We start from the raw sequence: 21,381 nt of genomic DNA, 5'->3' as shown, positions 1-21,381 counted from the left end.
AGGGATATACTAAAATTAATATCTGATTTTTTTTTAAAAAAAATATATTATTTATTTATAATTAAGAAACAATTTTACAATAAAAAAAACGAATCATGGTTTTATCAAACTCAGATAGCTTTTAAACCGGGTTATAACATCTTATTTATTTGTAAGACACTTTAATATCTAAATCTTAAGTATGAAATCCTAAAAATATATAAATATTAGAAACGAATAATATAAAACAGTCCTATAATACAGGTATAAAAGCTACTAAGTGAATATATAACAAAGATACTTGTGATATGTACGCAAACGTATGCATGTGTCTCAAATAGGAGAGGGTTTGAGTTTGAGTCAAAGCACATGGGCTCAAAAGTCCAATCTAGAAGCCCAAAAGCAACCGATGGATCCAAACACTGGTTACAAGTTACAACATGACATAAAACTTGTTTTCAAATTTTATGAATTCCTGAATCAAGAAAAATAATATGAAAGTATGTAGCAACCGTGATCAATCAATCAATCTAGTTCTTTTTGTTCGAGATTTTGCGTGTAACTCATCATTTGCATTCTTTTGTTCCCTCTCTAGTCTCGAGTTTCCGGTAGCAATTATTCCATCAATCCAACTAATTATATCTCCAAACACAATATCTATATTCTCGGTGAACTCTCCATATGTGAGAGAATGCCACATTTCTGGATACAACTTAATCGTCTTTTCAGAGCTAGAAGCAGTTTCATATAGAAGTTTACTCACTGTTGGATCGGTCACATTGTCAGCTTCTCCATGTCCAACAAAAAATGGAAGTGTCACCTAATCAAAGCAAAACGATGACATGTTACTTTAGAGGTCTTGTTTTCTGATTATGTTTAATAAAATCTATAAACTTACCTCTTGGAGCCTCTTTTCAATGTCTAAGCTAACATTGAGTAGTTGGTTGGCAGTTTGTAGACTTACACGACCTTTATAGAATAAAGGGTTATTACGAACCTACCACACGAACATACAACTTCGTAAACTATAAATATTCGTTGGCGTAAAACAAATACATAACCAGATTTTTTTCTTACCTCCTCCCTAATTTTAGAATCTCTAAACACAATATTAACGAAATTTTGACCTGGGATGATTTTCCATGTTGGGATTATTTTTGTAAGTTTCCTCAACATACTAATCACCAATTGAGGTGGCTTTATATCATCTGCGATCTGAATCAACAAAATAAATCTTTTTAATGAAAAATTGAAAATCAAACACTTTTATTAGACACCTAACAAATATTAAATGCTAGGTTCGTATCATTATCATGTTATGTTGTCGTGATTATTTCATCAACAAATGCGGCAGTTGCATGGTTGCTTTTGGCATATGCATTTCAAAAGTTTTGCAGTTTGCACCTTTCACACTTTTATGATGCGAGGAATAGTGACATGAAACCTATTTATTTCTAGAAATATTTTATTTGAATGACTAACAAACAAAAGTTTGGTTACCCGAGGTAACTCAATGCAAAAAGGCAATTCATACATCTGCGATTGCAGACAACAATGGTTGGCCCATGCTTGCCCATCTCCAGTTCTATGGAAAACCGGCAGTCCAACCCACTCAAGTCTTCACTTTCCTCCAATGTTAATTGAGTTAAAGCTCATTGGAGTTTCTAGAAATATAATTATTTAAAAGGGAAACAAGGAATATATATTTTCATTTTCCCAAAACCATGTAAATCTTTTTTTTTTTAATTTCTTTTAGGACGATGACTTTCTTGTATTTAGGCTATTGAACATTCCAGATTTTAAGAGCCTCGATACCCCACTTTAACCAGACTATGTTGTCTTGACCGGACACACTCTTATTAACTTTTTTTTAACGGCTACCCCTCAAATATTGGATCTTAATTGCAAAGCACTTTTAAATTTTCATAATAAAATGGATGTGGTACAGGATTTTATAAGGAAATAACTTTTTGAAACTCAAATTTCTTTTACTTCTTAAGACTTTTAACACATTCTATCCAATGCGGTGTATCGATAGGAAACATGAGTTTTTCAATAGAAACCCAAGTTCGATCACAACATACGGCAATTTGGAGGAGGGCATGGGTGGCTCAATGAAAAAAAACCAGGATCTTTGTGATCTATAGTTCGATCCTGAGGCGTCCGAGTTTTGCAACTAGTGGGCCTTCGGGCGGATGAGTTTCGCCGAAACTGAAGATAAATTGGAGCCGCTTAAGGGGTTTGTATAACGGGATTAGGCCAGCTAACGGTGGCTTTTTGCCATTGAGTCACCCTGTACAGAGTACATAGACAATTTTTTATGTTGTACGGTGTACATAGACAATTCTCTTTTTATTGATCTTAAAAAAAATAATAATAAAATTAAAAAAAAAGACTTAAAAATATTCAAATGAACAAACTTTTTGTCATTTCGCCGAGACATCAAACTCAAGACAAGTCATCAACCTCAAGACTAATAAAGAAATGATGTGGGCACAAAACCAGTCCCGTTCATATTAAAATAATTAAAACACAAATTTAGATGATTAATTTATATAATTATATGGTAAAAAAGGTTATTGATTTCAATGTATTTCAACACAATTTGAAACGATATTTAATAATGTGTATATAAACTAAGTGAATTTTTTAATATTTTAATCAGGGACGGCCCAAGCATAAAGCGAACCGGGCAACCGACCAAGACACATAATTTTCACGGGGTCAAGTAAGTGTGTGTGTATTTGATTTTTTTTTCAATAGTTACAGATTTTCATCATCTAAATTTAGCTTATATGTTGTATTGCTTGTTGGAGTCTACGAATCCTTTACTTCGGCTCGGCCGAGATATATAGATTCTCGGAAACGGCCTGATTTTAATTTTGTAAATGATTTATATTTTTAATTTATATACTTCATACACACATGCATATCTTATTTCTTGCATTCAAAATAATCAAAACTAATTTCTTTATATTTTTAACCCTTTTTAAGAGAAATTAAGGCTATGTGTAGTAGAGTTTTGAAAGGATAGTAACCATATGTGTGTGTATATTACACACACATAGTAATAAAATATTATTATTTTCAAACCAAACACCGGCGAAAAACGCATCCCCCCCCCACCCCGGGGGGGGGGGGGGGGGGTCAAGGCTAAATTACTTGGTCTACGGCTATGTGTAGTGGATGGCTACAAAATAGGGGAAATTTTGACACGTCTCCCCTGGCTTATCGCCGGGGGGATGTTATAGCCGAACATCACCCAGAAAACTATCAAATGTCGTCTCATAACGATCAGATTAAGAGAGAAAAAGAAGTAGTTGACACCTTGCACAGGGGTGCGACCAAGACGGCACCATCCCAATACTCTGGTTTCTTCAGATGTAACAGCAGAGCCATTGCTCCTCCCATGGATTTTCCAAGCAATATTCTCAATTTTCTTTTATTTTCTAAAAAATAAAATTCACACTAAGTAGAAAATATATATATATATATATTAACAAATAAATATTTTCTTTGTTATATTTTAAATAATGTTGTTATCTAAAAATATACATTTCTTAAATAAAATAATATTATTTCTCTAGTGCATTATGAAATAATATTATTAATCTAAAACAAGCATATACATTAAAAAAAAGAAAAGAAAAGAAAAATTCCTTAAATGGACAATTTAAAGAGAGAAAACGAAAATGACCAATTAATTTTTAATATTCTTAAAATGGACCAAGAAATTCGGACAAGGGGGTGACGGAATTCAAAAAGATTTGAATCTCGTCTGCTACAGCTAAATTTAAAGTGAATCATGTCGCTTCCGTCCAAATTCAAAGTGAATTTTGTCTTCCCATCCAAATTTTAAGTGAATTTCGTCTTTCCTGTCTAAATTTTGAAAACATTTTTTTTGTCTTATCCTATAACACTTTTTTTCACTCCTTAACCCTTACATTTGAATTAATTTTCAATTTCTGGTTTGTTATTTATAGATTAGCATTTGAAAGAAAGCAAACATAATATTTCTCTTCTTCCTGCTATAAAAACTCATCCTACCATTTTACTCATTTATCCTCTTATGCATAATCCTCCTGATGACAATGTTTGTTCCCAAGGCCACCCTCCCCGCTTGGGTCGTCTGTTACATTCCCGCCACCATGTCGTTTCTCAACATCCTCCCGTCCCCATAATCCATGATAAAAGATGAGGAAGGAAAAAAAAGAAGTGAGAGAAAAAATCTTAGAGAAAAGGACAAAACTTTTTTTCAAAATTTGGATTGGAAAGTCAAATTCACGTAAAATTTGGACGTGCAAGACGGGATGCACTTTAAATTTGGACGGAGCATATGAGATTCAAATCATTTTTATTTCCGTCACTCCAGTCCAAATTTCTTAGTACATTTTGAGAATATTGAAGATTAGTGGGCCATTTTTCATTTTCTCTCTCTAAAAATGTCTATTTTAAGAATTTTCCTTTAAAAACAATAGTCATCTCTCGAATACATTTTAAAATAATATTAATAATAAAAAATGGTATATGAAATGTGTCCATATGTTCATACTTATCCTATAATACAAGTAAGTCTGTAACTGAACCGAATGTTTAGTAAACTGTTCAGATGGAAGTTCGTTTATGTTCGTTTACTTAACGAACGAACATGAAAAAAAAATTGTCTTCGTTTAATAAATGAACGAACATGAACACATGTTTCATTCGTTCATTTATGTTCATGAATGTTCATTTATGCTCGTTTACATATTAATAGAAACTAACTAAATATTATCTTGATGAATCATCTACTTAATAGTTTTATATTTGTTTATTTGTGTTTATTTAAGTGTGCTCATTTATGTTTGTTCATCTTTGTTCAGTTATGTTTGTGAAATATTTGTTTAAATTTTAAACAAACGAACACAAACATGCTCATTTTTTAAATAAACAAATATTGTTCGATTAATGTTCGTGTTCGTTCGGTTCGTTTACAGACCTAAATACAAGAACTCCAATCAAAGTCCTCAGTTCTTGGTCAAGATTTTAAAATTCAAACGGTTTTTTTTAACAGTTAAAGTCTTTTTTACTCTTTGTTTACAATTTTAACCCCTAATATGACTCGAACACGAATTCCCACCAGCGAGGATTTTCCTCCTACCACTAGGCCAAAGCCTAACTCCTAAGTGGTAAAATTCAAACTTTTGATTTGAATTTAAATATATAAACAAAATATTATTAATGCATAAAGTTAAAAAAATAAATACCACAAATACTTGTGAAAAAATCCGAACAATCTGTAGCAAGATCATCAAAAGAGGGAATATAAGCCTGCATTCCAGAAGATTTTCCATGGCCTTGATTATCAATGCCATAAACTGCAAATCCTGCCTTCACTAACCTTAATGCCGCCCCTGTTTAATTTTCATTTTAATACATTTAATATCATTGGCTGCTAAAATTTTATACTTATCATAAGATATATAACAATATATAAAAGTAACTTAAATCATGAGGGCTCCAACTTTTTAGAATTTAAATGGTTTTTTTTTATGGCTAGTGATTTAGTAGTTATTGTCGAAGCATGAGATGAATCTGACCTGATCCATGACGATGTTTCCACGGATTTCGAGATGAACGAACCGCGACTTGATCTTCTTCTTCGATTGCTTGAGACCTGCAATGGCTTTTCGGGGGTGTGGAGGTGACTGCTAAGAAATCCTGAGGATCTCTTGTTTCAGACACAAAAATAGGGTGGTGGCTCTTATTGAGCATGACGCTCTAACAAGGAGGTGGAGACCTCCTTATATAGAGAGCCTCATGGCCACCATCATGGTACCCTAATGGGCTTAGCCCAGTTAGGGTTACCTCCACAAAACCCCCTCAGCCTAATAACATTGTATTAGTCCATATAATAAAATAAGCCAAACATAATAAATTTAGGGTCGTAAAACCGGGTTTAGTACCATACCCCTACAAGCCCCCCAAGTCCAGTGTTGCTCCTAGGCGTGCAAGCGTTTAGGTGGAGCGCTGGACTTTATAAGGTGTGTTAGGAAATGAGGCGGTTTTTTTCCCTTTTCTTCGGCCTTGTCTTTATTGTCTTTGAGTTTTGGGAGGTTTTCTCCATGATGGTGACATGTTGTGATTTTTATGATAATGATGGTGCACTGGCATGAATAAGATATAGCACGCATCATAACAATAGTGGCGCGAGGCCTGATAAAAGATAGAGCGCGCATCTCGATAATGATGCTTAATAGTGCGCGCGAGGTAGCTTACGAGCTATAAGAATAATGAAGCTTGCGCGCGAGGCGACTTACGAGCTATAAAAATAATGAAGCTTGCGCGCGAGGCGACTTACGAGCTATAAGAATAATGAAGCTTGCGCGCGAGGCGACTTACGAGCTATAAGAATAATGAAGCTTGCGCGCGAGGCGACTTACGAGCTATAAAATAATGAAGCTTGCGCGCGAGGCGACTTACGAGCTGTAAAATAATGAAGCTTGCGCGCGATGTCGACTTACGATAGTGGCGCGAGGCCTGATAAAAGATAGAGCGCGCATCTCGATAATGATGCTTAATAGTTTGCGCGCGAGGTAGCTTACGAGCTATAAGAATAATGAAGCTTGCGCGCGAGGCGACTTACGAGCTATAAAAATAATGAAGCTTGCGCGCGAGGCGACTTACGAGCTATAAAATAATGAAGCTTGCGCGCGAGGCGACTTACGAGCTATAAGAATAATGAAGCTTGCGCGCGAGGCGACTTACGAGCTATAAAATAATGAAGCTTGCGCGCGAGGCGACTTACGAGCTATAAAATAATGAAGCTTGCGCGCGATGTCGACTTACGATAGTGGCGCGAGGCCTGATAAAAGATAGAGCGCGCATCTCGATAATGATGCTCAATAGTTTGCGCGCGAGGCGACTTACGAGCTATAAAATAATGAAGCTTGCGCACGTTGCGGCTTATGAGCTATAATATGACGATAATGACTGGCCTACAAGGGCCTCTTCTACGCAGGATGACTATCCCAGCTTGTTTTCAAAATAATAATGGAGGCGCAGTCGGCCAGATAATAATAATGTCATATGTGCTTGTGCGACTCGTAGCCGAACCTGCAAAAACATATCAAATTAGCGCGTGGTCGTTTGGGATATTGTTAGGCTCCCGCCCTAAGATTCGGATGTCTTCCATCGCGATAATGTAGTGGTGGTATACCACGATAGTCCCCTAGTTCATTGCTGCTAAATAAAGTTGTCCTTATCCTGATTTGGGATTAGACTATTCTCATTTGTTGTGCCGCTTACGCATAGGTTTTGGCTTTGTGTCACGCGCAGATGCGCTTGCGCATAGGCTTTGGCTTTGTGTCATGCGCCACACGCAGATGTTTCATGCGCGTGCGCGTAGACTGTGTGTCATGCGCCACGCGCAGATGTTGCATGCGCGTGCGCGTAGACTTTGTGTCATGCGCCATGCGCAGATGTTGCGTGCGCTGATGTGATATGCGTGAGCATGTGATGCGTAAGCATATGTAATATGCGTGAGCATATGTGATGCGCGAGCATAAGTGGTGCATGAGCATGTGATATGCGACTGCGCTCAAGCATCATGGCGGCGCGCATGTAGAATGGCGGAATGGTTGACCCGCGGTGGCGCGCATGTGACGTGGCTTGTGTTAATAGGTTTAATTATGACGGCGTGTTGAGCGGAGCGGAGCCGCGTTCGGTCTTGTATTCGGCGCGAAGCCGTATGGGTTTATGAGGATTCCCAACCTTTAAGTTTGGCGCATGGCCTTATGGGTTTGAGGATTCCCAACCTTTAAGTTTGGCGCGTGGCCTTATGGGTTTATGAGGATTCCCAACCTTTAAGTTTGGCGCGTGGCCTTATGGGTTTATGAGGATTCCCAACCTTTAAGTTTGGCGCGTGGCCTTATGGGTTTATGAGGATTCCCAACCTTTTAAGTTTGGCGCTTGGCCTTATGGGTTTTTGAGGATTCCCAACCTTTAAGTTTGGCGCTTGGCCTTATGGGTTTATGAGGATTCCCAACCTTTAAGTTTGGCGCTTGGCCTTATGGGTTTATGAGGATTCCCAACCTTTAAGTTTGGCGCGTGTCCTTATGGGTTTATGAGGATTCCCAACCTTTAAGTTTGGCGCTTGGCCTTATGGGTTTATGAGGATTCCCAACCTTTAAGTTTGGCGCGTGGCCTTATGGGTTTATGAGGATTCCCAACCTTTAAGTTTGGCGCTTGGCCTTATGGGTTTATGAGGATTCCCAACCTTTAAGTTTGGCGCTTGGCCTTATGGGTTTATGAGGATTCCCAACCTTTAAGTTTGGCGCTTGGCCTTATGGGTTTATGAGGATTCCCAACCTTTAAGTTTGGCGCGTGGCCTTATGGGTTTATGAGGATTCCCAACCTTTAAGTTTGGCGCTTGGCCTTATGGGTTTATGAGGATTCTCAACCTTTAAGTTTGGCGCGTGGCCTTATGTGCGCATGCACGGCGACGGAGTGGTGACTCGCGGGCGCGCGTGCATGGCGGAGAGTTGCGCTCACGCATGTCGGCGGAATGGTGACCCGCCAGCGAGCATGCGTGGGTGGCAGTCTTCTGCGCAAAACCCACATGGTGGAGGTCTTTTGCGGGAAACCCGCATGGTGGTTCCCGCGGTGGCACATGCATGGCTGCGGAGTGAGAATCCGCGAGCGCGCGTGCATGGCGGCGGAAGTCTGGTAATTTTTGGATCTACAATTTGAGAGATCTGTAATTTTAAACCTAAAATCCAGGTCTGTAATCTAGATCTAGATCTGTAAATCAGGTCTAGATAGATCTGAAGCTCGTAGCGGAGAGAATTTAAAACCATCACAGATCCGGAGGCTTGATCATCCGAATCAGGTAGTTTCTTTTTTGCACAGATCTGGAAGCCTCTTTTAGATCTATGGATCTTTTTGAGCTTTAATATAACAAGCCTTGAAGCCTTTTTCTGTAAACTTCCAGATCTGGGTTTTTCCTGGGAGAGATCTGACAGCCGAGACGAAAATCGAAGGGTAGTTCGTTGCCGTCCCACGGATGGCGCCAATGTCGAAGCATGAGATGAATCTGACCTGATCCATGACGATGTTTCCACGGATTTCGAGATGAACGAACCGCGACTTGATCTTCTTCTTCGATTGCTTGAGACCTGCAATGGCTTTTCGGGGGTGTGGAGGTGACTGCTAAGAAATCCTGAGGATCTATTGTTTCAGACACAAAAATAGGGTGGTGGCTCTTATTGAGCATGACGCTCTAACAAGGAGGTGGAGACCTCCTTATATAGAGAGCCTCATGGCCACCATCATGGTACCCTAATGGGCCTAGCCCAGTTAGGGTTACCTCCACAAAACCCCCTCAGCCCAATAACATTGTATTAGTCCATATAATAAAATAACCCAAACATAATAAATTTAGGGTCGTAAAACCGGGTTTAGTACCATACCCCTACAGTTATAATAATGGGAAAATCCTTAAAATGGCTCATCTTCAAAATGAGATTCCAAATTTGTCCCTCCAAATTTAAGTTTCCAGTTTTGTCTCATAGTTATCTTGTCGCCGATGACGTGTTAGGGAATACCGACGACGTGTTACTAAATGAACCGGAGAACGACACGTGGCTGGAATCTGGCTGGAATAGGTCGTTGACGATGTGTTATCGAGGCCATTTCATCGTAGACGATTTGTTATACATGTTCTTATTCACGACGTCAACGCCGGGCTGCCATACCTGACACCTGTGTTCACATCGCATACGACGGCTAACCGGATCTCATGGCCGTTGACTTGTTGACAAACATAGGGTTGAAGATGCATTTCTGGTGCTAACATAAGGTTGAAGATGCATTTCTAGTGCTAACGCAAGGTTGAAGATGCGTTTCTGGTGCTAACGTAGGGTCGACGATGCGTTACGTTTTAAACCCAATAGCACATCTTCAACCCTACGTTTTAAACGTAACGCATCGTCGACCCTACGTTAGCACCGGAAACGCATCTTCAACCCTGCGTTAGCACCAGAAATGCATCTTCAACCCTATGTTTCGTCAACAGGTCGCCGACCATGAGATCCGGTAAGCCGTCGCCGGCGATGTGAACACGGGTATCAGATATGTCAGCCCGGCGTTGACGTCGTGAACAAGAACATGTATAACAAATCGTCTGCGATAAAATGGCCTTGATAAAACATCATCGACGACCTATTCCGGCCAGATTCCGGTCACGTGTCGTTCTCCGGTTCGTTTAGTAAAACATCGTCGGTATTCCCTAACACGTCGTCGGCGATAAGATAACTATGGGACAAAACTGGAAACTTGAATTTGAAGAGACAAATTTGGAATTTTATTTTAATGATAAGCTATTTTAGGGATTTTCTCTATAATAATTAATAAAATATTAAAATATTGAATAATAAATTAAATAGTAACTTTGTGAGGAAGATTCAATCTCCTTTTTAATATATATATTAACCAAGAAATTTTTTTTATTTTTGAAATAAAATTAGCTCACCTTTCATGGAGACGCTACATTCCATGCCATAGCCATGGTTAAGAAAGACCAAAGCTCTTGGTTCGGTATCAACGGGCAGCCATCGACACGTAAAAAGCAGTAATCCTTTAGAATTCACAATATATTCCTGCAATTTTTTCACATCACCATAAATTATTCATTGTAAAAACATTGAGGAATATTTGAATATAAGAATTTGTGAATAATACCTCTTCATATTTGAAATTGGAAGCTTCAGTCGCCTAATATATACAAGGTTAAACAGCAAAACCATACAAATAAAAAACAGTTAATGATTAAATAACATGAATTTGACACTGTATTGCTAAAAAAAAAGGTAAGAACACAGACATACCATGAAAGTTGAAAATGAGTGTTCTTCAAATGTTTTCAAAAATCAAGTGGTGTAATAAGTAACAACAAAGTTTGAATGATTATATTGAAGATGATTGTGTGTACAGACGTACAGTTAGTTTCTTGGATTTAGCTGGCGCATTATTTTATTTAGTAAAAATTCGTAAAATAGCCCTTTTTAGAGAGAGATCCTTCAAAATAGCTTTTTTTTTCTCAAAATTTTTTTAGAATTTGAACTTGGTAGACGTATTGGGAAAAAATAATAATATAGAGGTAGCAGACCAAATTTTAAAAGAAAGTGTGATAGGAGACGAGATTTGGAGAAATAATGAAAAGAAAGTACAAATGTTTTGTAATTTTGGAGCAAAAATTCACATTTTTTCAAAAAAAAAAATTTCAAAAAACCATATTAAGAGAATGTTTTTATATGTTTCATACCTTTCTGGTCCATATTTTTAAATTTTTGGAAATATATTTTTGATAATTATACCCCTGAACCACCACCACCTTGAACCACCACCATCATCGACGCCGTCGGCCCCACGCCATCACTACCAGCATAGTCGTCTCCACCACCGCTGCACCCATCACCGCCGTCGCCCCCACCCCATCACCACCACCAATTAAAAATACGGAAGCCATGGAAGGTACAGAAGGCACACAGCCTACGGTATTGTCAATTGGTGGTTCAAGGTTGTGGAGCAACTCCACATTGAAAAGTCGCCCTCCATCACCACCCTTTTTTTTTGGGGATTCGCCCTCCATCCACATTGAAAATTCATCATATTAGTTATTTTGTATATTATGAAGAGGGACATGATTTTACTTTTTCTTACTTTTTCTTTCTTGGTTATTATTCAAAGAAAAAGTAGTAGTTGTAGATGAAGCAACTCCGGCCAAGAATCAATGTTTCCTAACACGTGGGGTCCACAAACGAATAAACAAATGGCACACATGAGATCCAACGATAGTGAAAGGCTGCGCGTGTAAGCATCCTCACGTGACACACGATAGGATGTGATGGGTTTGGGGATTTCAACATATCAACCAGGATTATTTAGAGAGTCGTGTGATAACTTTTAGATTAAAAGTTATTTTGGTGGTTCTTCAAAACACTTTAAACTGATAAAACTCTAAATTGAGTCAAGAATTTCGTATGGAATTTTTGTGAGGAAGATGAACTAGAGCGTCTGTCGATCAATCCAATAACGTATATATCACCAAGGCAGTTGTATTCAAGATAACTGCTTCAAGCAGTTATCTATTCAAAATTTATTAATAAATAACTTCAAATAATACTTATGATTATGTGTAACATAATCATAAAATTCATTTTTCTAATGAATTTTTAATGAAGCCTAATTAACGAAAATAAAATTTTTCCAAGCTGACCTGGCAGCTTAACCCCAGCCAGGGGCGCTGCCCCTAGGACTCTGCTAGGGGTTGTCGCCCCTAGAACCCCGCAACCGGGGGCGCTGCCCCCGGACCCCTGTTCGTTAGCTGCTTCGCCCCTAACATCACAGTAAACTATAGCAAGTGTGTACTCCACACATCCCCGAACTTGCTTAATGTTTATTATGATTAAATTGATCAACCAGTTAATCCAATTACACTAAAATACTAACAGTGGTGAGGGGTGGGGGTGACGGCGGTGATGGTGCAGCGGTGGTGGAGGCGGCTATGGTGGTAGTGATGGCGTGGGGCCGACGCGTTGGTGATGGTGGTGGTTCAGGGGTATAATTGTCAAAAATATATTTTTCCAAAAATTTGAAAATATGGACCGGGAAGGTAGGAAACATAAAGAAACAGTCTCTCAAGACGGTTTTTTGTAAAAAAAATTGAAAATATCTGAACTTTTACTCCAAAATTACAAAAAAATTTAGACTTTCCCTTCATTATTCTCCAAATCTCGTCTCCTACCACACTTTCTTTCGAAATTTGGCCTGCTAGCCCTATATTATTATCTTTTCCCAACGCATCTATCAAGTCCAAAATTTAAAAAAATTTTGAGAAAAAAATGGCTATTTTGGGGATTCTTTCTTTAAAAGGGACTATTTTGGGAATTTTCCCTTTTATTTAGATATTTATTATTTTTTTTTTTATTTTTTTTAATATGTGGACCGTGGTGTTATAACAAAAAATCATTGACGATTTAATATTTTTAGAAATTTGAAGTCATTATAAAGAAATGGTTAATTGGTCAATAATAGGACTATACTGTGGAAAAATGAGCCAAGTATAATAGTTTTTAAAAATCAGTTGATTTGATATATATATTTTTAATAGTTAAGACTTTATGTCATAAACTTAAAATCTTCTTACTACTTGTAAGGATAAACTCGTAGTACAAACAGATCTTTTATTCAAAGCAAACCAAAGATGAAATCAACAAAACAATCTAGGCAGCAGCTAACAAACAACAACATCAATCATCATTGTGATGAATGATTATAATCACTCAAGAACACGAAAGAGACGATCAATAATATAATTGCAAACCCTAGATCATAAAACCAATATATGATAGATTTCTATCGATGGCTACAACTTCTCATGCCTCACTCACACAACTTTTCTCCTCTACAAATGGCGTGGCATATTCTCTCTTCCCACCCCTCCCTCTCACTAACACCACTCGTTTGAGGTTATTCCCATGGAGAGTTTCTTGTATGGTTTTATTAAAAAAAATATGCAGTGAAAAGGTTTTAACAAAATAAGAATAACTTCAATTCGATCAGAATCCACTAATGATCCAGTTTCAAAATAACTAGAAACTTGACACAACTGTAGGGTGCTTAAATGTTATATTCTGCATAATTTGATCGGTGTCAAAGAGACATCAAAGATAAAGATAATGCATGTCATAATCACCTTAAACTAGTTAGGGTAAGAATAGCATTGAACCACTAAGAGTTTATAATAAATTCAGCTGATTAATAGTTAGGTAGCTTTGTTTAATTTCTTGATTAACTAGGTTTGTTACATAAATCTCAGTTTAAGGACATCAACAATCGTCCATCAATCACAACTGGTGTAAGAAGTACTTCACTAATTGAGTAATTGACTAGCAATTATATACAATATAGAAATTAAAATGAATTTTCAACAAACCATAACCTCAATACACACATAATACAAGAAGTTTAAAACATGAAACAAGGATATGTAAAATAGTGGGATGTGCACAATTAAGCCTAGGAAAAGGCGGCTCAAAGTTTTAGACAAGATATTAACATAAATCATTTCATCGTTATCATGCTAAACGCTCCACCGTGGCACATATTACTTAAATTCTATATAATGCAAATACTGTTTTAATATAACTTAAGAATCATTTATGAAAGGTATATAATTTTTGCAAAAATTATATAATCAAGTTGATGGCGTGTACATCCTCCCCATTAGGGGGTCTATCGGTGTAGTATAAAAACATAAGGCATAATAAGATGTTTGTAAGCTTTTCTAAAATGTCTCATACATTTCATGTATTTGTTTTGTATTTGTTTTAATAACTAACAAATTACATTCCTTGCCAATGCGCGGGACACTGTTACCGAGCTTTTAAGAAGACGTACGTAGAAAAGAAAATTAATTATGTTTAATCAAAAATTCTCTTAAATTATGTTTTGAAGAAAAATGATTTCAAATACAGTTTCGGTCAAAATCAAATTTATATTATTAATTTATTATGCAGGATATGACATTAGATGTTGCATATAAAGTGTAGTTTACACCAAAGTAAATGGTAGTTTGCTTTGTTACCTTTTCTTTTGTCGCTCTTTTTAGAGGTGTATGAACTGAACCCGTTAATGTTATGCAAAGGCTGGGCTAGTGGTGGAGTGGTGAGTAAGAGATTTAGTGTTTCATGCCCTAGCATTTAGTTTCATAGGCACTAGGGTGATGATGAGAGACTAGGTGAATAAGTGGCTTTCACTAGTTGAATCCTTGAACTAAACGGTTTTTATCTCACCGTATTATCTTATCTTTGGTTTTTATCTCACCGAATAAGTGGCTTTCACTTTGGTGTATTATGATTTTTCTAAAGTAGTAGTTAATTGTTGAATCGTGTTCTTCAAATAATAGAAATCTTATCTTTTCATAGCACCTTTTTTTAAGTATCGTCTAGATTCTAGAAATATGATATTTTCTTTATGGAGAAAAGACTTCCTCTTTTTTTTTTCCTTTTTTTTTTCAATTTTACAATATACCCAATATTGATGGTTTTAGTTACAAGTCATGTATTTTTATAAGAAGTTTTTATATGTTTGAACACTAATAAAAAATAATACAAGAGAATGAGGCGTTTGTTTAAAACTTTAAATACATCACTGTGAGATATCAACACCAAAAGAGTTAATATTAATAACAAGCAGTCAAGAAAAGTGTGGAAAAGCAAAACTGAAATAAAATCTCGAACCAGAAGAAATAAAACAAAAGCTATGATTGATTCTAGAAACGCCATAGTCGTCTTTTGAATAATCTCCCCAGCAGTTCTTTCTTTTCCAAGTTCCAATCGAGACTGCTGCCAATCATCAATGGCAGATAGGACTTTTCTTTGTGACCTTGGTGGAGTTGGCCTAGAAACAAAACTCGAGATTGAGTTTTTTAGGACTGTAAGTACTATGAATCAGGAGCATCCAATTATCTATAAGGGGGTGTTTGGAATTGCTTATTTTCATCGACTTATAACTTATTAACTTTTTTGAAAAGTAATAAGGTGTTTGGGATTGCTTATATTGTGAGAGGAAAAGTTTTATAAGTTACACTTTTGTAACTTATTAACTTAATGAAAAGTTATAAGGAGATAAAATAAGGAATCCCAAACACCCCGTAATATAAATTTGTTTTTTATTGAACACAATTGATAAGAACTTTGTTTTTAGAACATTTGTTTCGATTATAGTTGTTGATTATCATAAAGTTTCTTAAGCCATATAATCGCTTCCAACTGCATCATGTATATACGAGCCTACAATATTTATTTTCTGCTAATGACGTTAGCCAATATAATATTGTCAGCCAATATAAAATTGACGTCCACGAATACTATCCTGGTGTCCGCCAATACAAAACTGGCATATAATGGCATCCGCTAATGTTATATATTTAGATTGCCCCTAACGAGAAAAAAAAAAAAGAATGTCTCGCTAGTATTGGGCACATGGCTGTATGTGATTGGCTTTCAAAGCCGTCGGTTCGAATGAAAATGTTGTGATCAAGTAAACATTTTGGTGATGTATCTAAAAGTTACATTATACTCAACATTTAAAAAGAAAAAAAAAACAATGAAATTTTAGGAATAATTTGACCGGTTTTTATTATTTATTATTATTGAAATGATATATTTAAGAGGGTGTTTATAGTAGTGGTGAAAAGGGTAAAATAAATGCATGTTGATATATGTAAAAATAAATACATGATATGTTGATATCATGGGGTAACATACTGGAATCGAGTCATTGACTAATCGAGGAGTTATTGAGTAGGGCCATGTGCTAAAAACTCCTTGAGCCCCGAGCCTCACAAGCTTGGCCCATGTCAATTCCATCTAGGGTCGTTCAAATCGCTCGCTGTTTGCTCAGAAAGTGGAAACTGCTTGGAAAATACTCGCTTGTTGTTTTGCTCGATTGTAAACGAGCCGCTCTGCTCGTTTTGCTTTGTAAACGAGCCAAGCAACAAGCAAAGGTCTGTTCGGTTTGGTTCGGCTCGAATATTTTTAATTTATTTTATATATAACTATGAACAAAACATGCATAAAATATAAGTATACAATTTTAAACCTTTTTAAAATTTTCCTATTCCGTCAATTTTATATTTTATTAGTTCGATTCAAGTTTTCAGAATACTAAAGTTTGTTTACATGCTCATTATATCTCCCTTCAAACTTCTTTCTCCTAAAAAGTTACAACCTATTATACGTTTGTCTAAAAACTACTAATTTATTTACAAAATATATTATTTACAGTTTTCAAACTTGTTTCTTATTGAAAATTTTAAAGTGAAAAAGAAATAACAAATGCTCGATGTTTGATCGAAAAATGTTCGATTTGATTTTGGCTCGTTTCGTTTTTCGTTCGGTTCAAATTTCAGTTGTTCGGTTCAATTGTAAACGAGCCAAGCAACGAGCAAGCCTTCACTCGGTTCGGCTCAGCTCGTGAACAGCCCTAATTTCATCGAAGCTTGGGCTACATGGTAAAATTTTCTTGAGCCGCACTCACAAGCTTGGCCCATTGTCAATGCCATCAAATTTGAGCCCATATTCTAATAACTTCTTGACTTATTAAATCAAACCCTACTGGTGCACTAAGGAGTAAGGACCTTCACCAAATTCAAGTCAAACGTAATCTCATGATATGATATGATAGTTTCCTGAATTACACTTCAAATATTATCATGAACCAACTTTGTATAGTAACATTCTACATGATATAAGACTTTGTCTTCAAATTTTGTGAATTCCTGAATCAAGGAAAATAATATGCAAGGATGTAGTGTTCGTGGTCAATCAATCAATCTAATTCTTTTTGTCCGAGATGCTTGGGTGTAGCCCATCATTTGCGTTCTTTTGTTCCCTCTCTAGTCTTGAGTTTCCACTAGCAATTCTTCCATCAATCCAGCTAATTATGTCTCCAAACACAATATCTATGTTCTCAGTGAACTCTCCATACGTGAGAGAATGCCACATTCCTGGATACAACTTAATCGTCTTTTCAAAGCTGGATGCCGTATCATATAGAAGCTTGCTCACTGTTGGATCGGTCACCTTGTCTACCTCTCCATGTGCAACAAGAAATGGAAATGTCACCTAACAACAAAATTGATGTCATGTTACGTTAGAGATCCTCTTTTGCGAGTATGTTTCATCCAAAAGAATGGAAACAAAAATTGAAAAAATATTTAAGCTTACCTCTTGGAGCCTCTTTTCAAGGTCTAAGCTAACATCGAGTAGTTGGCTGGCAGTTTGTAGACGTACACGACCTTTATAGCACAAAGGGTTATTACGAACCTGCCACGCAATCATACAACTTAGTAAACTAAAAAGCACTCGTTTACATAAAACGAATACAAAATCAGAAATTTTTTTCTTACCTCATCCCTAATTTTAGGATCTCTAAACGCAACATCAATGTTGGGATTATTTTTGTAAGTTTCTTCAACACACTTATCACAAATTCAGGTGGCTTAATATCGTCTGCGATCTGAATCAACCGAATAATTCTTTTTAATGAAAATGAATTGAAAATCAAATGCATTTATTAAACAAGTAATATATTCCTAACGAATATTAAATGTTTGGTTCATATCATTATCATTTATGTTGTCGTGATTATTTCATCAACAAATGCAGCAGTTGCATGGTTGTTTTTGGCATGTGCATTTCAAATATCAAAGTAAACGTTGCACCTTTCACACTTTTATGATAGTGATGAATAGTGACATGAAACTTATATATTTCTATAAATATAAATATATTTTCGTTTTCCTAATACTCAAGGCCTCAAATATCGGATCTTACAAGTTGCAAAGCACTTTTCGTAATAAATAGATGTGGTACAAGATTTAATAAGGAAATGAAGATTGGCACAAACCCAATCCTCGTCATATTTTGACTTTTAATATATTGACTTTTAATATATTAAATACAAATCTGTATAATTTCATATCATCATAAATAAAGTTATCAATATTTTCAACAAAATTGAAACGTTATTTAATAACATTTTAGCCTGTTTAAAGATAATAATGTGTATTAAATGTGAAACATACATATATTATCATTATAGAAAGGAAATTGCTTTAACTTTTTAAGAACTAAATGGAAATTTTAAATCTTTATTTTTATCATATTTACATGTTTAAAGTTTATACTTTTTACATACACACATATATATACACAGGGGCAATTAAACTAATGTGTATTTGTAATTAAATAAAAATAAATATTTATAAAATATGTATACACACACACGTGTATTAGTTGCCATTTTTAATAGAAATTAAGAGAGAAAGAGAAGTAGTTTACACCTTACACATGGGTGCTACCAAAACGCCGCCATCCCAGTACTCTGGTTTCTTCCTGTGTAACAAGAGAACCATTGCTCCGCCCATAGATTCTCCAAGCAATATTCTTATTTTTCTTTTATTTTCTTTCTTAGTCTGAAAATTAAAATGCACATTAACTAAAATGTATACATTAACAAAACCAATTTTTTGTTGTATTTTGAAGTAATATTATTATCCAAAGATATACATTTCAAACTAGTAGATTAATCCTCTACTGTCTTTTAATTGAAACATATACATTTTGTATATTATTATTAATAAAAAAAATGGCATATGAAATTGTATTTATGTGTTCACAATTATCCTATGGAACAAGAACTCCAATCAAAATCCTAGTCTTCATTGACTAGGTCAAGATTTTAAAGTTCATTCAAACTTCTGATTTCAATATAATAATTTAATAAACAGAAGACTATTTCATTCAAACTTTTGATTTCAATATAATTTAATAAACAGACGACTATTAATTTATAAAATAATTTAAAAGTAAAAAAGAACTTACCACAAATGCTTGTGAAGAAATCAGAGCAATCTGTAACAAGATCATCAAAGGACGGGATATAACCCTGAATTCCAGAAGATTTTCCATGGCCTTGATTATCAATGCCATAAACTGCAAATCCTGCCTTCACTAGCTTTAATGCAGCCCCTGTTAATATTTCTATTTCAATTTGATATAATTAGTATCAATGATTTTCGTATTTTTATCACAGGTTACTACTCAATGTTTTTATATTACTTAGGGGTGCTAGTTAACACTTTTGATTGCTTAGCACATATCATGTCATATGGTGAAAGTATATTCGGGTATAAAAATAAAAGCCAAGCCTTAGGCTCCGTATTTGTGGGCCCCTAATCTTTTTAGTGTTTGATTACTTTTGATTCGTATTTGTTTCGTACTTTCGAACAACAACCACTTAAAGTTCTTAACCAAATTTTCTTGTAAAACTATGTGATTTTGTCCGTTTAAAACCCGTATAAAAAACCTTGTGTCATCATATTCATACGTGTCAGTATCTTAACCAAATATACTTTTCTTACAACTCTAATCTTAGAATTCGTTTTAAGCACAAAAAAGTTTCAACCGGCCGGTAAAAACTTCTAATAGTTCAACTGTAATCGTGAGTTTGTAAAACATGAACCAATAATATATTTCAACAAGCTCACCTTTCATGGAGACACTGCATTCCATGCCATAGCCATGGTTAAGAAAGATCAAAGCTCTTGGTTCGGTATCAGCCGGCAGCCGTCGACACGTAAAAAGCCGTAATCCTTTAGAATTCACAATAAACTCCTGAAATTTTTTCACATCACAATATTAAACCACATATCTTCATAAAATAAAAAAACAAAAAACAAAGTTTATTTAAATCTAATAATTTGTTTTTTATGAACAATACAATACCTCTTCATACTTGAAATTGGAAGCTTCAGTCGCCTAAAATAAGATTAAACAACAAAACCATACAAATAGCATGAATAAAAAACACATATAATGATTAAACAACAAGAATTTGACACTTGAAAAAAGGTAAGATGAGAGACACGGACATACCATGAAAGTTGAAGCAGGGTGTTGTTCAAATGCTTTAAAAACTCACAATCTTTTGATTGTTCCGTATATTTTGGTTGCGATAAAAGTGGAAGTTATAGAAGAATTTGAGAGGATGAAGTATGTGTGGAATACGAGACGTGATCTGTACTTATATTCAAGATGATTGTGTACAGTTTGCTTCTTGGATTTAGCTAGTGGATGATTTTAGTTAAATTTTAAATATTTACTAGTTTATTGATTTTATTTTTTATTTAATATGTGGATCGTGGTATCGTTGACGATTTTTAATATTTTTAAATTTTAAAATTTTAAGTGTTTGTAATTAAAGAAATCGTTATTTGGTCAAGAACGTGACTTGCTATCAAGAAGAAATGACCCAAGTATAGTAGTATTGAAAAATCAGTTGAGTTGATAGTCTCTTTTTCTAATAATTATACGTCTAATAAGCATTTATATCCATCTTAGATTATTCGTTTAAGATGCATCTATAATTGAGCATAGCACGACTTGTGTAATTTGATGCGACATATTTTAATCTGATGTAACATATTTTAATTTGGCATATCACATTGGCATAGTCGGGACATACGTCTTGATGTAGTTGGTCGAACTAATTGGTGATTGAAAAAGATTGAATGCTATTTTCGTAGATTCAAAAGGTTAAGGTTGTTTATATTAGTTATCTTGGTTAACATGGTTTTTCTTTTACGTAAGAAAGTTGTTTGTGTTCTGTCGGTTATTTTCATAAACTCACACATGTATTTTACTTTCTATTTTTAAAATTTGTTTACAAAATTGTTATGCTCAAGAATTACGTAACCAAGAAATATTTAACTTTCGCTAATATATGGTGGAACATATTTACGTATACATAACTCAACGATCCGACGACAATGACTAGATATTTAATCAAAGTTGT

The 21,381-nt window shown here is 35.4% G+C and overlaps 1 protein-coding gene and 1 pseudogene across 2 annotated transcripts; both read right to left on the bottom strand.

Moving 5' to 3' along the window:
- Positions 1-440: 440 nt before the first annotated feature.
- On the bottom strand, positions 441-11,614 carry LOC143605678 (caffeoylshikimate esterase-like). The gene is made up of 8 exons (XM_077081703.1): positions 11,399-11,614; positions 10,699-10,731; positions 10,490-10,616; positions 5,235-5,372; positions 3,307-3,428; positions 1,057-1,194; positions 878-976; positions 441-799 (listed from the first exon to the last, which is right to left on the bottom strand). The coding sequence occupies exons 1-8, from the start codon at positions 11,612-11,614 to the stop codon at positions 497-499; spliced, it is 1,176 nt and encodes a 391-aa protein (XP_076937818.1). The 3' UTR covers positions 441-496.
- Positions 11,615-17,253: 5,639 nt separating this feature from the next.
- LOC143605683 (caffeoylshikimate esterase-like) lies at positions 17,254-20,600 on the bottom strand (annotated as a pseudogene). The gene is made up of 8 exons (XR_013148594.1): positions 20,463-20,600; positions 20,313-20,345; positions 20,075-20,201; positions 19,410-19,556; positions 18,869-19,023; positions 17,933-18,042; positions 17,751-17,849; positions 17,254-17,648 (listed from the first exon to the last, which is right to left on the bottom strand). The product of XR_013148594.1 is annotated as a caffeoylshikimate esterase-like (transcript).
- Positions 20,601-21,381: the final 781 nt, after the last annotated feature.

The sequence above is a fragment of the Bidens hawaiensis genome, unplaced genomic scaffold, assembly GCF_021521415.1.
Source record: "Bidens hawaiensis isolate Kalapana, Puna unplaced genomic scaffold, B.hawaiensis_p1.1 tig00070768_1, whole genome shotgun sequence".
NCBI lineage: Eukaryota > Viridiplantae > Streptophyta > Magnoliopsida > Asterales > Asteraceae > Bidens > Bidens hawaiensis.
Note: the sequence above shows the minus strand (reverse complement) of the source record. Positions and strands in the feature narration are given on the sequence as shown.

Excerpts from the sequence above, each read along its gene's own strand:
- LOC143605678 (XM_077081703.1), bottom strand. The coding sequence starts at position 11,614 with ATGTGGATGGAGGGCGAATCCCCAAAAAAAAAGGGTGGTGATGGAGGG. Across the intron at positions 10,732-11,398 it reads TGGTGGAGACGACTATGCTG|GCGACTGAAGCTTCCAATTT; the intron begins GTAGTGATGGCG and ends TGTATATATTAG. Across the intron at positions 3,429-5,234 it reads TTGTTCGGATTTTTTCACAA|AAAATAAAAGAAAATTGAGA; the intron begins GTATTTGTGGTA and ends TTTATTTTTTAG.